The sequence below is a fragment of the Cololabis saira genome, chromosome 12 (genome assembly GCF_033807715.1).
Source record: "Cololabis saira isolate AMF1-May2022 chromosome 12, fColSai1.1, whole genome shotgun sequence".
In the NCBI taxonomy this organism is placed as follows: Eukaryota; Metazoa; Chordata; class Actinopteri; order Beloniformes; family Belonidae; genus Cololabis; species Cololabis saira.
The window spans coordinates 26365925-26390118 of record NC_084598.1 but is presented as its reverse complement, the minus strand read 5'-3'; the positions used below and the strand labels follow the sequence as shown (position 1 = coordinate 26390118).

Here is a 24194-nt window from a genome sequence, read left to right as displayed (position 1 = left end):
TTTGATTTGATTTATTTTATTTTTGTACATGTAAAAAAAAAGAAACAACACTTCATGAGAAGTTTAAGACTTCATGAGAAGTTTAAGAAAACAACAACAAAACAAGGAATTTCATCCTTTAAAACTTGCTAACTTGATTTACATGTGCCAAAAAAGGAGTAGGAAGAAGTGTAAACTTATTTAGTCCTACCCCCAGTCACTGATCATTTAACCTGTATTTATAATTATTCACACACTGTACTCACACTGCTAAGTAACAGTATTGTTATTATTATTATTATTATTATTATTACTATTACTATTATTACTATTATATACTGTAATTATACTCACACACATACTTATACATGTATACATACATACACATAGTTGAATATTTATATATAGATATGTATATATGTATTTCTATATATATATGTATATATGTATTTCTATATATTTGTACACATTGAACTTAATGAAACGCTAAAGATTATTCATAGTCGGTATAAAAAGGGAATTTCAATTCACACTGACAGTAATTGTTGACTTATCTGGATCAATATTTTAAGCATTTTCAAACCCCTAATTTCATCAGAGTGAGCGTCATCTCACCTTTAAAGGCTGCTGCCCTTTTAGAGCATTGTTTTGGGGGATTTTTTTTTATTTTATTATTATTTTGTAAATGTACAACTACATTAGTAGTAAGATTGATCATTTTTGATTTTTTTTTTATATGAATATAAAGTTTGCCTCTGTATATTTTCCATTACACAACTCCAGGTCTTTTAAAGGATGTCTGGTAGCACAGAGAAAATGTAATATTTGGTTTGTTCGGCTTCACAATAGGAAAGGACCAAGATGAAACAAGACTGGTCCAGTCATTCAAATAATTTAAATATTCTTATGAAGAGCCACCACTTCTTTAAAGGGTTTGTCCAAGTTCATTAATATTAATATTTAATTTGCCAAATTGACTGCAAGTCAGATTATGACCCTTTCAGAAAAAATACAATAAGGTAATCGACATGTTGTGAGAGTTTATCAAAAAGAAAGAGCTTACTTTAAAATGTTAAAGCATGTCGTAAGATCGCATCAACACTTTTCCATTCTCGTTTAGGAATCAGGGCTATACTGGCAGTAATTGTTGACTTATCTGGATCAATATTTTAAGCATTTTCAAACCCCTAATATCAACAGAATGAGCGTCATCTCAACTTTAAAGGCTGCTGCCCTTTTAGAGCATTGTTTTGGGGGATTTATTTTTTCTTAACTGAGCAAATTGTATTTTCATTACTGGCTACACATTTCTGCGAACTAAAATCACTTAAAAGGGAAAACTTTAAACGTGAATTTGACAGTTTGACAATATCTGGACAAATTTCTCAACGTCTTATCACGACTGCTCACGCGAATTCTCGCGATGTTTCCTGCTCGAGGGGAGTGTCAAATTCCAAGAGAGAGGAGAGGAGAGAGGAGCCAGAGTGAGGGGCGCAAGGGTGAGTTTGTAAACACTTTATTAACTTCTAAAGTACCCAAACATATGCTGGCTTCTGTAACTTGTTAAAAAAGTTGGTTCGGGTGTGATCGTTTTCCGTGCCTGTTACTGGTTAATGTAGATGTTTGTGTTATTGTCAAACTGTTGTTGCAGCAACAACGTTTCATTCGGACCCGCTTTGCACTCAAGTGTCAGTCCGCTAACAAACTTACTGCTAGCCCCTTCTTTTCTGGTAACTTTTGACTTTTTCAACATCAACTTTAAAATGCACCGGTGAACTCGCAATGTGGTGAAATTGGTCCTTCACGTGTGATTGTTGTCAGCGCTGAAACTGTTAATAGCGTTGTTATTACCTACTTTCAATGTGCGCTCGGCCTGTTGTTAATGGCTAGCCTCGGTGGCTACCCATTAGGTTTGCGTGCATACAAAAAAAAAGGTTGATTTCAACCAATACGGTTCGGGGAACTGCAGTTATTGACAGCGTTCACAGCTACGTGTGCACGACGAGTGGATGATTGACGTGCCCTGCAGCCAATCACAGCTCAGCAGGGGCGGTCCTGTTACGGGAAAGGGCGGGGCCAAGTGTGCAGCCAGAAAGCAATGGAGTCTAAAAAAGACAAACCTTTTTCAAGGCACTCAGCGTTGTGTGGAAAAAGGAACTAAAGTTTGTGGGACTTTGGGAATTCAGTTTTTGACTTTTACGTTTTATTTTGTTTTGGAGGGGTTTTTTTTTTTTAATTTCTGCAAAGAAGTATTCCTCTTTTTTATGTTCATGGTTGGATAAATTGTAATAGTAACTTGGGTTTGCAAGAAGAGCCTGAAAAGAAGTCAACGTCTCAAGTAGTGGTGATATCCATAGTATTGCAATTTGAACTCGACTGCTGGACGATCTGTATCCCCATTCATGTCAACACCTTCATTAGGAATGTAGGTCATGTTTTTGGCAGAGTTTTACAACATTCCACCCCTTAGAGAAGTTTTACACCAGAGAAAACTGCAATATGTTCTGTGCAACATCTTGACCCAGTCAGAAATTATTGATTTGAAGATGTTTGCAAGATAAATGTTTTTTTTCTTTCACGAGAATAAATGCAGATTTATTAATAAAGCAATCATGTACACACGTATGTATATATATATATATATATATATATATATATATATATCTGTGTATGCTGTCTTGCAGTGTTAGTTACTGAAACATATTTTTTTAAAGAGGTTTGTTAATTCATTTTTGGATTGAAAACACCACAGAATGCTGAGTATGACTTCAGAAAGCCTTGCTTCTGATAGAAAGTAAAATATCAATGAATGCATTCTTTTTCTTTTGAATTTGTATCTATCTATAGAAATCCTCACAGGAAGGGTGTAAGATTTAAGAGCATAAATCAAATTGACTCAGTTTCAGATTTAATCTTAGAAAATTACCTTGGATCCATCCTGCATTTTACTAGTGCAGCATGGATTGAGCGTTTATGGCTTGTTAGTTATGCAGACGTGGATATAGGATTTCATTTGTTCCATTTACTAAATCTTGTGTTCACTTTGCTTACATAACTTCATATTGGCAGCTGCACACAACCATCCACAACCTAAAGCTCCGGTCACAAAGTTCATAGATCTCACCTGTGATTCTATACAGATAAATGATGCAGTAATAAACGTATCAACTACTGATGGCCATTTTTTTCCTTTATTTTATTTTGTTTGTATTTGACAGTTTGTCTCTTTCTACCTCTCCCTCATCCCTCCTTCTTTTTCTTTTTGTGGGGTCTCCCCTACCCTCTGGCAATTCAAGCCTGAGATTCCAGCGTCATGGCTCCAGTGCGAGCTATTAATATGGTTTGTTTAGTCAGTTTCCTAGCAGGCTGCATCAAACACTGGATGGCTGTGGCTGATTATAGCTAGGACTTGTTCCCCTACACCTGCTGAGTCGGAGAAATCCAAGTTAACGGTGGGACTTTGGCAGCAGTTCAATGAGGAGGAGCGGAATTAGGGTGCTTTGAGTGCTTTCCTTGGATGAAATGACGCAAAAACAGATGGACATCACATCAATGTCTGCGACAAGTATTAGTGATGTGCATCAAAAGTGCTGTAACTAGCCTGGTGATTTATAGTCTTTCACAGAGGTGAGGCCTGGATGAAGCAGACATTTTACACAGTGCAATAAAACTTTACACTTCAACTCTTAAATAACTCCCAAAGATTGCGCTCAATCAAAGATGCAAATGATCTTTGCATTTCTTGTAATTCTTCATGTATATTTAGCAGCAGGTTAAATTGTGCTAGGGCTGTGCGATTAATCGATTTTAAATCTAAATCGGATTTATTAATCACAATCGATGTTAAAAAAGGAAAATCGGAAAATCGATTTTCCTTTTTTGCAGCTGGCTGCATTACAGACGGAGCTCGTCTAGTCATCTTTGTTTGCTCAAGAAAATTGTAAATGTTGTCACTTTACTAAACTCAAGGAGGATTTACAGTATATTTCAATTGCACTTCATTCCCAATAGGGAAATTTGTTTGCTATTTTTCTTTAAAAATAAAAGATAAAATATTTGAAACCATTTATTTACCATTGTCTTTTGTAGTTTTACCAAAAAAATCGAAATCGAAATCGAAAATCGGGTTTTCAGAGAAAAAAAATCAGGATTTTATTTTTGTCCAAAATCGCCCAGCCCTAAATTGTAGTACTGATGTTTTTGAAGAAATGGCTTCAAATAAATTGCTTTATCATAAACCAAGGAGCGCATGCTCAAGTAAAATCCCAACATATCAGTTTTCATCAGGTCTTATGATGGACTTTCCAAATAATCAAATCCCACATTTTATTTTGATGCCAGCCAGCCAAGTTAATGTCGAGTATGTCTGAAATCTGTTCCTCCTTCTGATGCCAGATGTGTCTTTTTCCCCCTTCAGTCCACACCCTCTGTATAACGAGCTAGATGGAGTATCTCGTTTGCAGAAACATCCCTTCACAAATAGACTCAGTGGATTGGAAGCACTTTGTGAGAGTCCTGGCACTGACCTGTTGCCTTTGTCCAGAGTATGGGAGGTCTGTAAGAAACCAGATTGCTGTGTCTCATTGACTTTTTCATCTCTGCAAAGAGGAGAATTTTTTTTTTTTTTTTTTTGCTCCTGCTAATATGATGCAGACCCTTTTCCTCCTTAAAACATGCAGCTGAAAGACACAGCGGTTAGTCCCGTTACAAGCTCGTGTAATGGGAGAACGTCGTATTTCAGCACAAGGCTTCAGTAATCATGTGTTGGCTCAGGGGCAACTGTCCTCAGCAGAGGGAGAGATGGAGGGAAGAAGGAGGAAAATATACTGACTTCAACACTGGGAACACTTTCAGACATTTATACCTCGCCAAAGTAATGAATAATCTCTCCCACTCAATATTGTTAGGTGACATGCTCAAGCAATGTAGAAAGTACAACAGGGCTTAATGGCTATAATTCAACAGTATTACAATAAAAAAACAACAACAAAAAACGGTGTTTTGATTTATGCTGTGTTATAGCTTCTGTGAGGATTTTATGCCTTGAGCTGTTAAAGCAACGGGTTAATAAAATGAAATAAAAATTGTGCATATGTACAAAAGTTGCTTTTTTGGGTCGGCATGAACCATAATGATTAAAGTCTGTACATAACAGGTGGCTTTTTGTTTGTTGAACAGCATCTACTTTAATACATAACGAGGTATTTGATACATGTTGGTGGCTGCTGCACTGACAGTGGGACAGCGTTGCATAATGGTTGCCAGACGTCACTCTTGGCCAGCTGAGAGTACTAAAACATTCATGTTTGTCGCCACCCCCTCCCCAGAAATTTCTTGATTCAAATTTAATGAGATATTTTTCTAAACTTTCCAGTTCATCTTTATAAGGAGTTGTGTCTAGCTGTGCGGAGCGTTACAGGACAGGGAGGACACGGGGTTGGGGTTGAGCTTCTGATAGGAGCAGAAAGCCATGCTCCGATTTAGTTTATGTTGCTTCAGTTCAAGCACAACAGGAGGAGAAAGCAAACAGGAGCCCGTGCATATTTGACTCTTTACAAGAGCATTTACTCTGAAGGAACACTTTGGAGGTTTTTAATGTGGATTCAGACTTCCACAAGATGTTATTTGTTATATATTTAAAGGGGGCTTATTATGAAAAACACGTTTTTCTCTTGCTTTAACATATATAAAGTGGTCTCCCCTCAGCCTGCCAACTTAGAGAAGGAGGAAAGCAACCAAATTCTGCAGTGTCTGTACAGCCGCCCGGATGAGCCGTCCAGTGTGATGTGGCTTCTACGAGCCGTTCAGATTCTGCTCCCTTTCGTTACGTAACCAAAATGCAATTTGCATCGGTTGGCCTCCGATGCGTGAAACCACGCCCACAACTAACTCTGGCCGGAACAACAACAACAACTCCGCCGGCCGGAGCTTCCGCCATTTTTTCGTAGCGGTGTATCGTGTCATTCAGGCAGTCAATCAGCACAGTGCCTCATTATCATAGCCTCCCCGCTAGGGATGGGTGATATTTTACCGTTTACGATAAACCGTCAAAAAAATTCCCCACGATAAGAATCATCTCGCGGTAAAAACGACAAATTCCCGTTGATGACGTTTTTGTGTAAAGCTGATTTATGATTCTGTGTTAAATCCACGCACAACGTACGTGAAGGAAGGAAGGAAGGAAGGAAGGAAGGAAGGAAGGAAGGAAGGAAGGAAGGAAGGAAGGAAGGAAGGAAGGAAGGAAGGAAGGAAGGAAGGAAGGAAGGAAGGAAGGAAGGAAGGAAGGAAGGAAGGAAGGAAGGAAGGAAGGAAGGAAGGAAGGAAGGAAGGAAGGAAGGAAGGAAGGAAGGAAGGAAGGAAGGAAGGAAGGAAGGAAGGAAGGAAGGAAGGAAGGAAGGAAGGAAGGAAGGAAGGAAGGAAGGAAGGAAGGAAGGAAGGAAGGAAGGAAGGAAGGAAGGAAGGAAGGAAGGAAGGAAGGAAGGAAGGAAGGAAGGAAGGAAGGAAGGAAGGAAGGAAGGAAGGAAGGAAGGAAGGAAGGAAGGAAGGAAGGAAGGAAGGAAGGAAGGAAGGAAGGAAGGAAGGAAGGAAGGAAGGAAGGAAGGAAGGAAGGAAGGAAGGAAGGAAGGAAGGAAGGAAGGAAGGAAGGAAGGATAAATTCCTGTTGATGTTTTTGTGTAACAAACATGGCGGATCTGAGAGCGAGATAGATTTATAGTTAAAAAGGTGGAGTTGAATTTGTATTCTTTTTAGCGTCATTTTTATCGTTATCGGGATAAATGCCAGAAATTATCGTGATACATTTTTTAGTCCATACCGCCCATCCCTACTCCCCGCCCACTCAGAATCCCTCATAGAGAAGGAGGTTAGAGAATGGGATGATAAAGACATGGCTCAGAGACTGAATTTCTAATTTATTTAGCAAAAACAATCAAAAGCTTGTTTTTAAGACATTCAAGGCCTGTTTAAAATATGTATTAGATGCCATAATAGGTCCCCTTTAATTAAGCAGCATTTCAAATATTTTTATGTTATAGGAGCATTTATCCATTTTCTTTACCAGCTTCTTCCTGTACAGGGTCACGGGGGTTTGCTGGGGTCTTGGGGTCTATCCTAGCTCATTACAGGCGGGAGGCCGGGGTACACCCTGGAAAGTTTGCCAGTCTATCGCATAACCACATGTCTAGACAACCAACCATGCACATTCACACTCACGGGCAATTTAGAATTGTCAATCAACCTAACATGCATATTTTTGGACTGTGGGAGGAAGCCGGAGTACCCAGAAAAAACCCACGCAAGCATGAGGACAACATACAAGCTCCCCACAGACGGACTCCTGCTGGGCCTGGGAGTGGAACCAGGGAACCTTCTTGCTGTGAGGCAACAGTGCTAACAGCCGCTAATGCTGCCTGATAGGAGCACATACTGATAAGATGTTTAATAGCCTTAACACATTTGGTTTAAACGTCACAGAAATGACTCAAGAAAACTATACTACTTTATGTATTGCTGTTTGTCTCAAAACAGGAAACTATTAAACATAATTTTCTGGGAACACAACATTTCATTGTGGCTCAGACTTTTGACTGCTTTTATACAATAGTTGCAGGGTTTTTATGAGCAGTTTGTAAGATTATTTTGTTTATCTTTCAGATCACGTTATTCTGTTCTATGATTTTGTTTCTTGAGGTCAGGAGTTTCATTCAATTCATTACTAGAGCTGTATTTTCAGTATCTGTTCAAACTAATTGTGTACAAAGAAATTAGAAGTAAGCTTAAAAGCAACCTGCTTCCATAGAAATCTATGGGAACTTTTATATTTGTGGCAAAATAAGCCATGAAATCTCCTGCTTTTGCATCTATTGACATTAGTTTGGGCTGCATTGGTAGTAGACTATTGGTCCGATAACATTAACTTGATGGGAATCCCTGTACAAACAGTCCTTTTTATACACTTTTTGTTCACATACAAGGTTTAAATTACCTTGTTTTCGCTGTAAGAAGCCTACCCACATACAGTAGTTAAGTGTAAAGACATTTTTTAATCTTGTCAGAGGCTTAGAATAGCATTTTTATTTGAATTTGGCTTCATTGTCCCCAGTGCTGACATTAATTGTCATTTTGCTGCAAACATGTATTCTGTTCCAACTCAGAACTGCTTTGATTCATGTTGTTTTGGTCCCTAACAGACATGGGGTTGTTTTAACTCCAGAATGTGTCTTTAATGGCTTCCACATTTGATATAATGTTGGCGTGGTTGTTCAGCTTTTCTTCTTAAGTAATGAAAGTCAATACTTAAAGCCAAGTGTTCTACAACTTTTAGCTTTGTCTAATATAGCTGTCCTTTCTTGACATAAAACAGGCTATGGATATTTTTTTCTTTTTTTTTTTCAATTTCCATTTCTATTTTATTGCACTGGTCAGCAGCTGGACATTTAATTTGTTTAACTTCTTTCAGTCTCGGGTGATGGTGGATGATGTGAGCCAAGAAATGTGAGGTGTTCCCAGAGTAACTTTGATTTTGCAAACCTTGCATATTAAATGAGTCACTTTCAGCTCCTGCTTCCCTGGACTGCTGTTGAATCCAAACTACGCCCTTCATTAAAGACTGGCTGCCATTCCTGCTGGAGTTTGTTTTGTTGATTACAGACTCTGAAAGTTCACTTAAAGGTCCTCAATATGCCAAAAATCTCAGAAACCCACAATTTTTGAACTGCTTAACTTCAACAGCAACAAAATACTGTTCCTTGACATCGTTAGACTGTCGTCAGTTTAATATGAAGATCTTTGGTTGGGGTTTTTTTTGTTAATCATTCCATTGGTTCAGCAGAGTTTACGTTCCAGGTGCACTTCATTAGTATTTACATAGTTATAAAACCTAGTGCAGGGGTCGGCAACCCGCGGCTCTAGAGCCGCATGCGGCTCTTTAGCGCCGCCCTAGTGGCTCCTGGAGCTTTTTCAAAAATGTTTGACCTTTTTTTTCCTTTTTTCTTTTTTTTTCTTTTTTTTTCCTTTTTTTCCTTTTTTCTTCTTTTTTTCTCGAAATTTTGACTTTTTTTCTTGACAATCGGATTTTTTTCTCGATATTTCAACTTTTTTCTTGAAATTTTGACTTTTTTCTCGACATTTCGACTTTTTTCTCGAGATTGTACTTCAACATTAATCTCGACATTTCGACTTTTTGTTGAAATTTCGACTTTTCTTGACATTTAACATTTTTTCTTGACATTTCAACTTTTTTCTCAACATTTCGACTTTTTTCACCAAATTTTGACTTTTTTCTCGACATTTACGCCTTTTTTCTCAAAATTTCGACTTTTTTCTCGACATTTCCGCCTTTTTTCTCGACATTTCAACCTTTTTCTGGAAAATTTTGACTTTTTTCATGAAATTTTGACTTTTTTCTCGACATTTCCACCTTTTTTCTCGAAATTTTGACTTTTTTTCCCGACATTTCGACTTTTTTCTCGAAATTTTGACTTTTTTCTCGACATTTCGACTTTTTTCTCAAAGTGCATAATGAAAATAAATCTCCCCCCAGTTATAACTAATATAGAAACATGCAGCATGTGTTGCCTTCATTCTAAGGCTGATACAAGACTTTTCATTTTTTGCGGCTCCAGACATATTTGTTTTTTGTGTTTTTGGTCCAATATGGCTCTTTCATTATGTTGGGTTGCCGACCCCTGACCTAGTGGATAATTCAAACATGTAATCATCAATATCTAAATAGTAAGAAATAAGTTTTTTCTCAAACACCATGTCATTTTTTGCTGGAATATCATGTCACCATGTTTAAGTATTACTTACTTACTTACTTACTTTGAGTATTGCTTGGTGATTGTCTCCACTGGTTACCCCTCATTTTCATGATAGATGAAAGAACAAGTTGACGTGAGGTCAGTGAGTGTGCATATTTTGTCTAACACCAGATGGGATTCACATGTGGGTCCTTAGAAAGAAGAGAAGTGGAGGACTGAATCATGGAGCCAAAAGAAACAGTTGAACTAGAGCAGTAGACACTGAATGAGCGCTATCAGATGGGGAAAGGTTACAAAGAGATGGAGAGGTGAGGAGAGGGAGTGGTAATGGGAGAAGGAGGGATTTGACGTGAACACAAATGAGCAAGAGGAAAAGGGAGAAGGAGAGAGAGATGTGTTTGTGTAAATGCCGTCTTCTCCTGTAAGGAGCTCGTCATTGGCCAACCAGAAGCCCCTCTGCATGAAGGAAGTATCACCAGGGAAACTTCTCCTCAGTGCCTCTGTACATGTTTTCCTCTTTGCCAGGGTTATTTTTAAATAGCACTCCGCTTCCTGCTCAGACTAAAGACTACAAGCCACAGCATCCCTGTTTTGTTGTTTTAGGGATCTGCCAGTTCACACATCTAGAAAATCCGTAGCAATGTTCTTCTCTTCTCCTCTCCCACAGTTACATTGCAAGCTCTTTGCAAAAATGGGAGACGACAGACCTTTTGTTTGCAGCGCTCCTGGCTGTGGACAGGTAAGTCATCCTCCACCTTGTCCTGTGTCTCAAGTTAATGTTTGTTGTGAGATTTATTTTTGTTACCTTTTTGTGATATCCCAGAGTTTGACATGTGGTTGATGTCATGAAAAGTAAATAGATTTTCTTGAAAAGAAGCGTTTATGTGATTGGAGTACAGCCTTTTCTCTGAAATAACTGCACTTTACGCAACGCTCACAATGACCATTCATCAGTAACATTTCTACCTAGCATGGTCTTGTGAGACAATGCTGTCTCCTTTAGCAATGACTCACTGGAAGCTTCAATGAGTAATCAGAGCACAGTTTTTGTTTCAACCTGTCATTGCTGACTTGTAGCGCCTGCAGACACAGGATTGAGCCACAGCAGTAGCGACTATGATGAGTGCCAATAGTACACTCATATATTACTTACACGGTGCATTGTTGTGGCTTGTCTTGATATAGTAGAGCATTTTTATTCCTTACATCATGTTATGTGGATTTAGGTCTCTGATGCTGTGTTCAATTTGGATGTTTAGAGCATGTTGTTGAGTATCTCTACTGGGTTGTGAAATACATGATCACGTGGTTCAAACATTAAAACATTTAACTTGTTTGAGAGTTCTCCCATCGTCTGATCAGCAGTGATCTGTTGTATATGATATTTGCAGTTTGAACAACAGTCACGTAAAGGAATCAAACATGCATGTTCACTAAATAAATCATCACCATCTTCTTTTTTTTTTTGTTTTGTCATCCCAATACAATGGACACCATGAGACTCCATCTTTTGTTTGAAATCTTCCTCAAATATAAATGCTCTGCATATTTAATTCTGAGATGCCATTATTAATTTAGTAAACAGTTAAAACAACAACGTGGGACATTTTCCAGGCAGAGTGACGTATGTAACAGTGGAGGTCTGCAGCTGTGTCCGTGTCAGCAGTGTTGTTTGACTGTCAAATTAAACAGGTCTGGGGTTGTAGTGTAGTGTTAAACACTTTGCACCGTTCTCAATGTCACACCTCCGAACAAGACTGGCTACAAAAACCTTTTATACTACTTTTTTGTCTTTTTTTAAATGATGTGACACATTTGATTTTTTCTGTAGTTCTTTTATTCAGCTTTTGAAATAAATAACTTTCTCTCTAGCTACTATTTTAAATCCTTTTTAATTTCCTGCCAAATAGGGTACTTTTTTCGTTTGTTTGTTTTCTTTTCCCTGGATCACACATAACCTTACAGAGTAAAAAAAATAGAATAATCATACTTAGCTTTTTGTAACTTAGCTTTCTTGACAAGAAATACCTTAACAAAAACTAGACTAAATTGGAAAGAACTTTTTTTTAACTGTTACTATTATTAAAGTTTTGTTCAGTTTGATAAAATCCTCATTAAACACAACAGAACGGACCAGACACTTGGATTTGACCATTTCAAACATTTTTTGAATTAAAATATTTGTTTTGGTATGAAAGTTGTTTAGTCTAAAGACAGAGTTCTCACATTTCCTGGATTTTAGGTCTAAACTTGTCATATTTTACTGTTTTATGGGACTAAAATAATATCACTGTGATGACATTCATGTGTATTAGATACAAAACATACTCAATATTACAAGGCCTTAAATGTCCAAACGCTTTTTTACTGCCGGGCTTTACAAGTAACAGTTGTCTACCGGGAAACTATGAATCATGCCCATAATAGAACACGGATGATTGACTCCTGGCTTTCCTCAGGGTTTTCCTTATACCAAGTTAACATCAACAACAACAAGACCCGCAGAAACCCCCCGCCCCCCCCTTTAATATGATGCCCAGCATTTATTGCATGGGGCAGGGTAATCCTACGAGCTATTATCTCAGAAAGGAGATTAGTTGAACATAGTTTCCTCCACAAGATCTAGTCGCCTTGTTCTGAGGAAAGAGACAGATGAGACATGTAGTTGTATTGGTGATGCTTTCTGGTTGGGCTAAAAATAAGGGTACTGACACTTGACTGTGTTTCCACTTCACTCTCACGTCTGAACTCGCAACTGCAAAGCGCCGCCCTAAAATAGGCTACAGTGAATGGTGAATAGGCTGGTGCCATAGCCAAGATTATTCCTCCTACGTCTCTGAGTGAATCACATTGCCACTTCTTAAAAGACCTTCCATCTCTCAGAGGATGGCTATTTTTTCTGTGCGTGTGTGTTTTTTTCATCAGTGTCTGATTTTTATTTATTTCCTAGATACATACCTTCTGTAGCTTTTAATATGGATCCCCAATAAGAAGTAACACAACTTCACTTTACATTATTCTTATCTTTGTATACAGCAGCTACTTTGACAACAGTCGGCTATGCTTGTGTTTGTAAGGGATTTTCCTTTGAGATGTGTTTTCCATGTTTGTTCTCTTGATCATTCCTAGTCTTTTTAATGGTGTTAAAATCAAGTCTGTACTTTCAGCCCTCATCTGTACCAGTCTTTTATCATATATTGGAATTTTTTTAGTTAACGTTAAGTGATTTGAGCTCATAGGAGTTGTGCACCACAGATACAGTTTTCAACGTCTTAGTTTTTACCGTATGGGCTGCAGGCTGCATGTGCTATGCTACATTTGCTTGTGAATATTGCAATATGATATGTGGGTTAAAATAATATAGACCATCTCCTAAGGTTACCAGGACACAGCTAAAATTGCCTGTTTGCTGAATCGTATACAGTTGCACGGAAAAGTATATGAACCCCTGTTCATTAATTTGGTATAAAATGTGATTAAGAGCTTCATCTATGCCACAATAAAGCTCAAACACAATGTCCCCTAGGTTATAACACACCTTTATAATTTCCCGTGTGTTTATTGAACACAGAAATTAAACATGCATAAGTCATTGAACAAGAAACTGTCTATATACAGGCTTTCCGCGGGGTTTTAAAAAGTATTAAAAAGTGATAAATGAAAATTGCCAAATTTAAGGCCATTAAAAGTGTTAAATTCACTGTCAGAGGTATTATTTTTTTTTAAATTGGTATTATTTTTTACCTTTTACATTTTAAGCAGTCTATTTTATTGTCATTCACAAAGTGAAATAAATGTGAAACATCTGGTCAACATCAATGAGTCTCTAAATCTGTTCTGTATAGTGTTCTATAGTTCAAAATCTGTATTAATGTTAAAAGGTCCTTGATTAACACTTAATGTTGTGACAGTTTTTAAAAAAAATCTGAAGGTAGTGAAAAAGGTATTAAATTGGTATTACATTTAACATAAGGATTGCTGTATAAACCCTGATATAAGAAGCGGCTGTTCTTACAAAACATGGTCAATTGATGAAATAAAAGTGAAATTGTTCAGAAAGAGACCTATTTTATGGGGTGCTGGTACACAATAAAACAGATAACTGCAAGGGTTTCCCATACTTTTTCTTCCCACTGTGATAAAAAAAATATCTTTCTATCTTGTTCACTTGCTCCAGCGGTTTACCAACGAGGACCACTTGGCAGTACACAAACACAAGCATGAGATGACGCTGAAATTTGGACCAGCCAGAACGGACTCTGTTATCATTGCAGGTACTGTTGTCTTCCTTCACCGCGGGGTGGAATGTCCATTCCCAGCATTCAAATGAAGTACTATTTAAAATATCCCTGTGTCACTTTGTACCGACACTGTATTGCACAGGCTGCTATATTCAATGCTAAGTGTGAACTAAGTGTGATAGTGTTGAATTCACTGGTAACCTCCATCATTATCGTTTCTTTTCCCAGACCAGACACCTACACCCACACGTTTCCTGAAGAACTGTGAGGAAGTTGGTCTGTTTAATGAGCTGGCCAGTTCTTTTGAACAAGACGAAGATGAAAAGAGGGCCAAGAACTCTGTAAGAATGACGGCCTCCTCCACTACGTGCATGTGCATATCTGCATGTATTACTATGTGCAAAATTACATTTTTACTTCCTCATTTATCTTACCTCAGCTGATGATTTAGACATAAATTACAACCTCATATTCCTGCCCTTTCACACTTGACATTTGAAATGTTGCAGATGCTCAAGTGTTTCATTGCACTTAAAATAGTGTATCATGAGCCAAAGCTGTAGCTGATAGATTTGTGTGATGAATACCAACTTCCTTTTTCATACACAGTTGATCATGTGATCCTATTCTCTTTATCTCTCTGCCATTTCTCAGCTTCCTGCAGCCAACTCTGGGGCTTTGGACATGACCCTGCAGACACCATCAGACGTAAAGGTGAAAGAGGAGTCACCTGTAGAGGTCGACTCCTCGTCACCAAGCAGTCCTGAATCAATATCTGGGGATTCGGACACACAACAAGAGCCGGCAGTTAAAGTAAAGGTAGCGTTGAGATGGAAGCAGACGGACTGCATGTGTGTGTGCAGAGAAGACGGTAACTTTATAAAGGTGTTGAAAAATATGTACTCATCATATGTTATGTTTTGACACTGATATCCTAGAACACACCACCCAGAAATTCAGCACCCACCCCAACCATTGTGCGTCCAGTTTCCCTACCGCTGCACTTGGGCTTTGACTGTATTCAGCCCACAATGCCATCACCTACTTCTGTCATCACACAAGCACCACCTTCAAATCGCACTTTGGGGTGAGTAGTGTTCTGAACCTTGGTGGTCCCTTATAATCTAAATCTTACATTTAAAATGCACCTAAGTTATTGTAACACACATTTGCCAAATGTGTGAATACGTGAAGGTATCACATTTTAATTACACAAATGCGTGTACTTGCAATTATGAAAAAGAGTTCTGAAATAAGAATACAGAGCAAAATGTAGTTGTCCAGCTGCTTGTTGGGGACTGCATTTCATATATTTGTCTTTCAAGGCTGACGATAAAAGATGTTTCTTCTATAGTCAGTGTTGTACAGATAGATCGGTTTGACATGGGTGTGGGTGTTAGCACTTGTCAGTCCTGCTTTCATAAGTTTGACCCACCAGGTTAAGCTTGTGTCATTTATTCCACCATAAAGTTACATCACTGGTGGTTCCTCTTGTGCTGGAAGAGTGGCAACTCAGTAAAATGAGCACAAAAACAGATTTCTAAGAACTCTGACTGCCCTCTATTCCTGGAATGCAAACAGCCAGACAATGTTTGGTTGAGTTGAAAGTGCCAAAGAGATGCAATCCATCCTGAGTGGTTTTTCATTGCACTTTAAAAAAAAATATAATAATTTAAACATGCTTCTCATAGTTTAACTGATCTTTTAGATAAGGGTCTTTGACTTTTTGTCAGGTACAGAATACCCAAATATCAATTTACTGCCAGTGGATATTCATCTCAACAAACTGGACTAATCTCTGTTGGTCTTCTGTTGTCTGTCTGTCCAGTTCGCCAACGAGCCATTACCCCATGATGATGTTTCCCTCTGGTCAGGCACTACCTGTGCTCCCTGGTCCTGTACAGATCCCCTCTGTTATTAATGTAAGGCAGGCGAACAGTGTGCCGTTTCTTATCTTCACAGTGAAGAAGTTGGTGAAGTTTGAATCCGTATGTACTGATGCGTCATATATGATCCACAGCTGGCTCGACCTGTCTGTATGGTACCCAACATTCCTGGGATCCCCGGTCCCCCACTGGGAGGCAGCAGTAGCGGCTCGAACTCCCCCTCTGGTTACAGCATCCACTCAGAGGCGAAGATGGTGAGCAGTAGATTAGCTCTCTATTTTTATCTCTTTATCCTTTCTTCTTGTCCTCATCTTCACCCTCCAGACTTTGTCTTTCCTGGCTAAGTTTCTTCATCATATGATTTTTTTTCCACTTCACTAACTTGTTTATTTAACTCTTGCAGTCATCGACACAGTTTGTAATGAAATTATAAGACTGCAGAACATACACATAGGCCAGTTAACATGTATATTCCTAGAGATGAGTGAGTGTTATTTGTATATATAATATTCAAATGTATTTAAAAATCTGCTCTACTAAACATCCTCCAAAACCTGCCCTGTCCTTTCGTCATAAAGTGAAAGTCTTAACCGTTATGTGCATCTAGTGCCACTATCACTTGTTTTTATATCATTAATATGATATCAGTAGTAGTGCAAGGCAAGATCACAACTATTGATTCAAATTATTTGAAAATTGTTCCAGTAACGTGTAAAGCCTTAAGAACCCAGTACTAAGACGTTTAGAGATGAGGATGTCACATGATTGTGTTGCTGGAACAAAGTGGAACTTTTCACCTTTTTATAATTCAGGCTTTTCCACCAAAATTTTATGTTTAGGTCCGTCTTCAGCTCTTAATTTTAACACTTCTTCAGTAAGGAAGCAGTTTCTTTCGTACTTTGTCGGTGCTGATTATAGCTGTTATTAGTCATTTCTTGTACTTGGAATTGATCCTGGTCCTATGATTGATCTCCTGTAGCGTCTGAAGGCTGCGCTGTCCCAGCAGAGCCCTTCAGGACACAGTTTTGGTGTTATGGCCATGGGCAGCAGCGCCATGGTACCTCAAAAGGCAGAGCAGAGCCAGCTGCTTGTTCAACAACCAGATGCTCCATCACCTGCACAACCTCAGGTGCTTAATGTTGTTACCTGATTGTGTCGATGTTCTTTTAAATCCGAAAAAAAGCAAGAGAGTTAAGTCTTGTGTAATAAGGGGCGGATATTCTATTAAAGTTATGGAAATTTAGGTTCTACTTCTTGTACTGAAAATGTACTGACATGACTGTGATGCTTGCTGGCTTTAAATAATCAAACTATGACTCAAACTTCCTTTTTCTTTCTTGCCCGTCTTCCGCTCCCCTCGCCTGTCTCATTTCCCGTCTGACCTCTCGCCCTCTTCCCCCTCCAGGTATCTCCAGCACAGCCTACAGGTGGGCGTCGACGGCGGACAACAGACGATGACCCAGATGAGCGAAGGCAACGGTTCCTGGAGAGGAACAGGGCAGCGGCATCGCGCTGCAGACAGAAACGCAAACTGTGGGTCAGTTCTCTAGAGAAGAAGGCTGAGGAGCTCAGCTCTCTGAACGTCTCACTGTCGGTGAGTGGGCTTGGAGGAGGCGGAGCAGAGTGACATGAAGTATTAGTTTACAGAAGTGGATCCAAATAGATATCATTTAGAAGGAGTACTATGTATTTTTTAACATTTTGACACCAGTGAAACTCATTTCAGATGATTATTTTATCCGTTTCTGGTTTAGATCCTTTATTTGTAAAGTGTCTCTTTGTTCACTGCCGACTCCAAGGCATTGGAATGATTATAACTTAATAGTAAAATTGGGTTTTCTGCCCCAAAAAGCATGAAAAACCCATGTAGGGAATGTAGTTTTGAAGTTCTCTCTATTTCAAATTATATAACCACTTTTTTTTTCTTTTTTAGTATTCAATATAATCAGTGAATGTAGTATAAAGTATTAATCAGTCTTTTTTCTTTTCAGAATGAGGTGTCTCTGTTGCGAAATGAGGTGGCTCATTTGAAGCAACTGCTGCTGGCCCACAAGGACTGTCCTGTAACGAACCTACAGAAGAAGACTGCCTACTTAGGTGAGCTCTTACACTCCTCTCCACTCTCCTACTGATTTTCAGAAACACCGACTGTCAGTTTCAATTAGGCTTTCTAAAAAAGTGGCTACAATCAGGATTTATACCAGCTGTTATAAGCTGGAAGCATAAACGTCAGCAATATTTATCAAAGTCAGAGCAAATAGTTTTGTTTGGTTTTTTAGACCTCAGTTTGAAACTCCTGCTGCGAGAGAGGCTTCCTGCAGCGCTTTCAAAAACAGTGCACTTCCAGATGGTGGCTGGTATTTGTGAACGCCGTGACAAACATGATCAATCCCTGATCCCTGGATGAGATCCATAAGCACAAGCGGGAACCACTGAAACACCCATGCAGTATATCTGTTAATGAAGATGCACAATGAAGATGTTAACACATACATTGTGAATATTATGTAGCCATTGAACAATGATCCCAAATACAGATTTTAAAAGATTAAAAGCCAGTCATCTACTTTCGCTGGCACATGGTACGGGGAGAGGGTCTCCTCCACAGACCACTGCTGATTGAATTTGGTGTCCGTTTTTATTGAGTTCCTTTGCATTTTCTTCTTTACTAGCGTGCGATAGATATGATTTCAACAATGGTGGTCAGGGTTTTGTTTGGTAAAGTAATCCCACCCCGGGTCTTCTGTCTGGTTCTCGCATCCACCCCAGCATGGTTTTGAGGCCAGCCCAGCACCAGTTTTTATGACTTTGAACGGCTGCTTCTTTGCCACTAGCAGTTGGAAAGCAAAAAGCTGGTTGGAAAAGTCTTATAAGTTGATGAGGCTCTGTTTCTCATAAAAAGGTTTTGAAGTGATTGAAAAAGGAAAGAAATGCATCCACATGGGTGAAAAAATTATAATGATTTTCTAATTTTGAGATGGTGGGAAAACAATATACAGTGTGTGAAATCCATTCATTAACTTCCGCTTTTCCAAGATTGGGTCGCGGGAGCAGCAGTTCGAGCAATGAAGCCCAGACCTACCCCTCCTGAGCCACCTCCACTAGCTTCTCTTGGGCTATACCGAGGCGTTCCCAGGCCAACCCAGAGATATAGTTCCTCCGGTGTGTCCTGGGTCTTCCCCGGGGCCTCCGCCTGGTTGGACACACCCGAAACACCTGCCAGGGGAGGCGTCCAGGAGGCATCCTCACCAGATGCTTGAACCACCTCAACAGACTCTTCTTGATGTGGAAGAGCAGTGTTCCTTACACATGACTGAACTTCTCACACTATCTTAAAGGAGTTAAGCCACCCGACAGGAAACTCATTTCCCCCAGGACCCCAGGAAAACTAGCTGGCTGCTATGGCACCAGCTAATGGGGATCCTTAATAAATAAAAAATTAAAAAGAATTCAAGCCCCCTGTATCTGTGATCTTATTCTTTTGATCAGAAACAGTAACAAACTGCAGCAAATGAATTCCCCAGTAACAGTTTTGTTCCTGTTATTGCTCATAATCTAATTTTGGACTTTGGCAGTTTACCTGAATTTAGTTCGATTTTAACTGCTGAATTACACTCAATATTTTAAAATGTATTTATTTATGTTTTATGTTTTTTTTTCCAGCTACAGACGAGGGCATAAAAGACACCTCTGAGCCAACAGGTTCCCCGGCTCCAGTGATTCAGCACAGTTCTTTGGCGCACAGCCCCTCGGCAGGGCATAACGGCTTGGCCTCAAGGGCAGCAGCTGAGGCCATGGCTATGTCTGTGCTGGCAGGGATGGGCCAGCAACAGAGGGCTGAGAGTGGACCATCTCACATTATTATGGCTGCACAGTCTCAGTCTGCTGCCAGATGATGAGCCGTGCCATCACAGCCAAAACACGGCTCATCCACCCAGGGGTAGAAAAGACTCCCACTTTCTCATTGTTTAAGTCCATATTTCACATCTTCATCTCTGCCCTTTCGCCTATCCTCTTTTGAACCCTCTCACGGAGCCAACACGCTGCGGCCTGGAGCTCAGCAGCAGCCTTCTGTTAATGGACTGAGACATTTGAGAGAGCTTCCTGTTCACTTTGCCATAGACTACAGGGGCTGGACTCCATTACCCCCCCCCCCCCCCCCCACCCCCACCCCTTCTGCCTTTCTGCTCATCTCTCTTCACTCTCTTTCGAAATGACTCCTCATTAGACTGTAAGGGACTGCATCGAGTAATCTGCTATCATGAACTTCCTGTGTGAACGCGTATCCCACTTGTGCACAGTCCCAAACATGCGAGTGTTACATGAACATTCATGATCAAATCAGATATCAAACTATACACAGAGATTTGCACTGTTTTCAGCAGGGAATAGTGTCTTGTGCTCTTTGACTTTTTGGCCACGCACACACCGAAACACCCTCGCAGCTTACAGCACGCCACCGTACATCTCTCCCTACATGATGCTATAGTTGTCTCGAGTTGCCTGACTCTGAAGATCCAATTTTCAATTATTGTCTCAGACCTTTCACAAATGATTACACCTCAAGGAGATCTCAACACGGACCCAAAACCTTACCTTATGTACACCTTTTTATGATAAAAATGTATGAATTGTGTGTGATTGTGTATTTATGTGCACCAGAACATAGCAGTTTGCCTACTTCTGATTTGATGCATTTTAGCTGGATTGTTAGTATGTGACCTTTTCTAATTGGGTGTTATGTTTCTGATAAGGTATGTGCAGCTATATACTTTTAATTTAATGGCTCATCTTGTCCAGATTAGTCCACACAACTAAAATACATTTCATTGTGACTTAAAATAAGATTGCTATGTGTGTGCGTGTGTGTGTGTGTGTGTATATATATATGTATATGTATATGAATACACACACATCTAACCTGAAGGGAACTGGGCCTCTTCCATCGATCACATATTACTTAAGGAAACTGGCAGGCCGCTCAACTGCTTTCTAAGTTGTTTGGCTTTTACATAACATTGCTCTCAATTGTGATGTGCTGGCCCTGGACTTCATGTAACTGTTAATTTCACACTTCTCAGGATGGCTGTACATCCTTGCTGCTCTTTGGAAGTGCGATGAACCTCTCTTTTTTTTTCTTTTTAAACCAAACCTAAACTAAGCCATAATGATACCAAAACAGATCTCTGGATCGCCAAAGAGCACCTGGTCCTTGTGCTGGGACTTGAAGTACATAACCCGACTGTTATTTTGTGAAGCAGAAGTTGCAGTGACGCAAGCTAGAGTTTATACTGCTTGTTACTTGTGGTTGGAGAGCCTGACACACAACATCTGATGACTTTGCCTTAAAATCACATTGGTGCCTCCAATATACCCATTTTTAACAAAGAGATTTGATGATTTCATCAATATAAATACAAATTAAATAGCAGACCTTTGGAGTAATATCCATCCATTTTATATAGCTGCTGTGTTTATTTGAAGGTTGTGCTTGGCTGGAGCCTATCTCAGCCGTCATCAGACTTGAGGTGGACTTTACCCTAGACAGATCGCCAGTTTATCACAGGGCTCTTGGACAAATATATTAGTCTTTATTTGATCAGATTATTAAATAAAAAACATGCAATGACTAACAAAATACCCAATAACTTGCTGAATATTCCTCAAAACATTAAAGCGTGGTGTTTAGTTCATTCATTAGTGTCTAATTGTAGAATACATACTAAAATGATCCAGTACTTGCCTGTCATCTGGTGGAGAAGTGCAGCATGGGCAATTTTAGCTTCAAATGCTTCAACTTGTTATGACCTGATGCACCATAAGTGTGCTTTTACCTTTTAAAACCTGGGCCAAAGCACATATACACATACACAATCACTCCCCTACCACTTTTATAGGTATGCCCGATGTAACTAACAAAGTGACCTCTGAGTGTATATTTTAATATCGATAAATGTGGTGGAGAAGTCACTCATTTGCAATAAAACATGAGGTTTAACCCCTAAAATAGTTAAATGTAATGTATGCAATGGTTTACATTTAGGAAAGAAACCCCATTCAAACCTAAGGCTTTCGTTAAAAAGCCCTCTTAAATGTGAGGCTTTTCTGAATGCTGTATTTGAGACTGTCTGAAAGGCTCCAGTTTTGTTTTTGTTTTTTAACAATTCTCAATAAAACATTTCATCCAGTTAGCAATATATTATTTCGCATAAAAACACGGAAGCAGGTTGTCGACTTTTTTTTTTGTTCATTTCTGTTCCTCTTTTGTCTGTTAAAATGATATCTTTACTAGATATTTCAAAAGCAAGAGAAGTCCATCATCACAAGGACATATCTGTATGCACTAAACTAAAGAGAATTTATTGTTGCTTTGTACTACTATTAATCTTTTTGCAGCTCTCTTGTCCTCTCGGTCTTTTTTATTTTAATTTTTTGCAGAGATATCAGAACTTTTTCTATTATTATAATTTTTTTGGGTCATATTTGTACTGTATACATTAATGGGAATTTGCTTAACTGTAAAAACTTAAACCTGCGACTGAAACCCCCCCTCCCCCATCCTACAGTCCCCATGGTCACCCCGACATTTTGTTGTACGTGCTGGCGCTATATTTAGTCAGCAGTCCCATACAGACGATTGTTCATATGAAATGAAAATTCAAACTATATTTAGTTTTCATGTTAGCGTTCATGTTTTGTGTAATTCGTGTCACTGGCACCTTTTATGTAATTTCTCTTCTTTTTCTTGTGTTCTATTTTCAGCACTATACAACCTTTCTCATAACATTTTTGATTGTACTGGCAAATATAGAGACTAATTACTTTAACAAAAAGTCTATTTTGTTTTTTTCTATAGGAAAATGCAGACCTCTTTCAAAAAGAAATGTCATCACTATTATTATTTCCAATGAATTTGGGGATGTCTTTTGACTGGCCTTGTCTAACTTATTTTTATAATTGGCAGTTTTTACAATATCCTATTTTGGCTTTTTATATTACTTAAAAATTGTTGTGAAAAGACCTGCTAAATGAAACGGACGACAATGTGAACGTTGCACATAGTATATTAATGGATTTCCACACTCCCGATGTAAGACTGATCGTTTCAGAAAATATCTTGTATATATCTGTACTATATGAATATATTTACTTTTCCATGCATGTTCAAGTGGAATATCATGAACACTTACAGTGCTGCAGTTTTGATTAAAGAAACTACATTTTAGTGAACATCTTACCATTTTGTCTGTTCAGCCAGACATGATCTCGAGAAAATCACTATAGCTGTTCACTGTTCAGCACTCAGGTTTATGACAGAGTTTGGTCAAATGTGGTTTATGTCAGAAAATGGTGCTCATGCATATGTTTTGTCTTTAGTGTACTCTGTGCAGTGTCTCGTGCAATTATTATCAATGACTTGGCAGATTAAGACTAATTTATTTTTGTTAAGCATTCTGATTACAGTTCTACAGTAGGTCATAAGAAGTTATTTTTAAAATGCTCTTCAAGTGCATTATTAGATTGTTCACCATTATCTGAAGCACCGATAAAACTGATGTGGTTTCGTTTGACCAGTAAAAGCTTTAGTAATGTTTTTTTAATTAGATTAGCGTTGGATTCAGAACCTAGAATTGCATTTTTGATAGTGTGGAGGAAAAATGATTTAACGTTCTCTTTATATTAAGCACATATTTGGTGAGCGTTAAGGAGTTAGGACACACAATCTAAGGGTCCTTGCTGGGACTCCGCATTCAGTTTATGGCCTTTGTTGTGAATGCTGGTAATTTTGAAAATGCAGAAGGTGATGGCAGCCTGCAGTTATGCTGTTTTGTTCAGTTTGTGTTGAAGATACCCCCCCTCCAAGAAAAATATGAATGTTTCTCAAAACGAAACAAGATCATAACTTTTTGGAAGTTGACTTCAGGGAGTGGGTATAAGAATGGAGTACAGTGAAGTTTTCAGCACATAGATAAATATATAAACTACTGTACAAAGAAACATTCACATGACTTTGCTGAGGTTTCCACAAACCCCATTTTCTTTTTTTTTCTTTTTTTTTTTTACACCTTTTTCTGTATATTAATGGTTAACTTCCATGACCCATCAGCTACTGTGTCCAGTTTATAAAAGCTGAAATTGTCCTGAAACAAGTGTCTATAGGTTCTAAAAACAGTACATTGTATACAGACACCTTGCATATACACTCAAGACCTCCTCAGGAATTATTTGAAAATTATAATGAAGTACTTCAGTAACATGCAATACTTTACACTGTGGTTCATATGTTGAAAACAAACAGATAAGAGCCAAAAATAAATAAGTAAAAA

General features: G+C 38.7%; 1 protein-coding gene across 1 annotated transcript; it reads left to right on the top strand.

Moving 5' to 3' along the window:
- The first annotated feature begins 1390 nt into the window (after positions 1-1390).
- On the top strand, positions 1391-23097 carry atf7a (activating transcription factor 7a). The gene is given in 13 exon segments (XM_061736241.1): positions 1391-1444; positions 1446-1478; positions 10408-10479; positions 13918-14014; positions 14210-14322; positions 14636-14800; positions 14920-15068; positions 15810-15903; positions 16002-16121; positions 16847-16996; positions 17273-17461; positions 17859-17964; positions 19531-23097. Coding segments are annotated over 13 exon segments (1563 nt in total). The 5' UTR covers positions 1391-1402; the 3' UTR covers positions 19764-23097.
- Positions 23098-24194: the final 1097 nt, after the last annotated feature.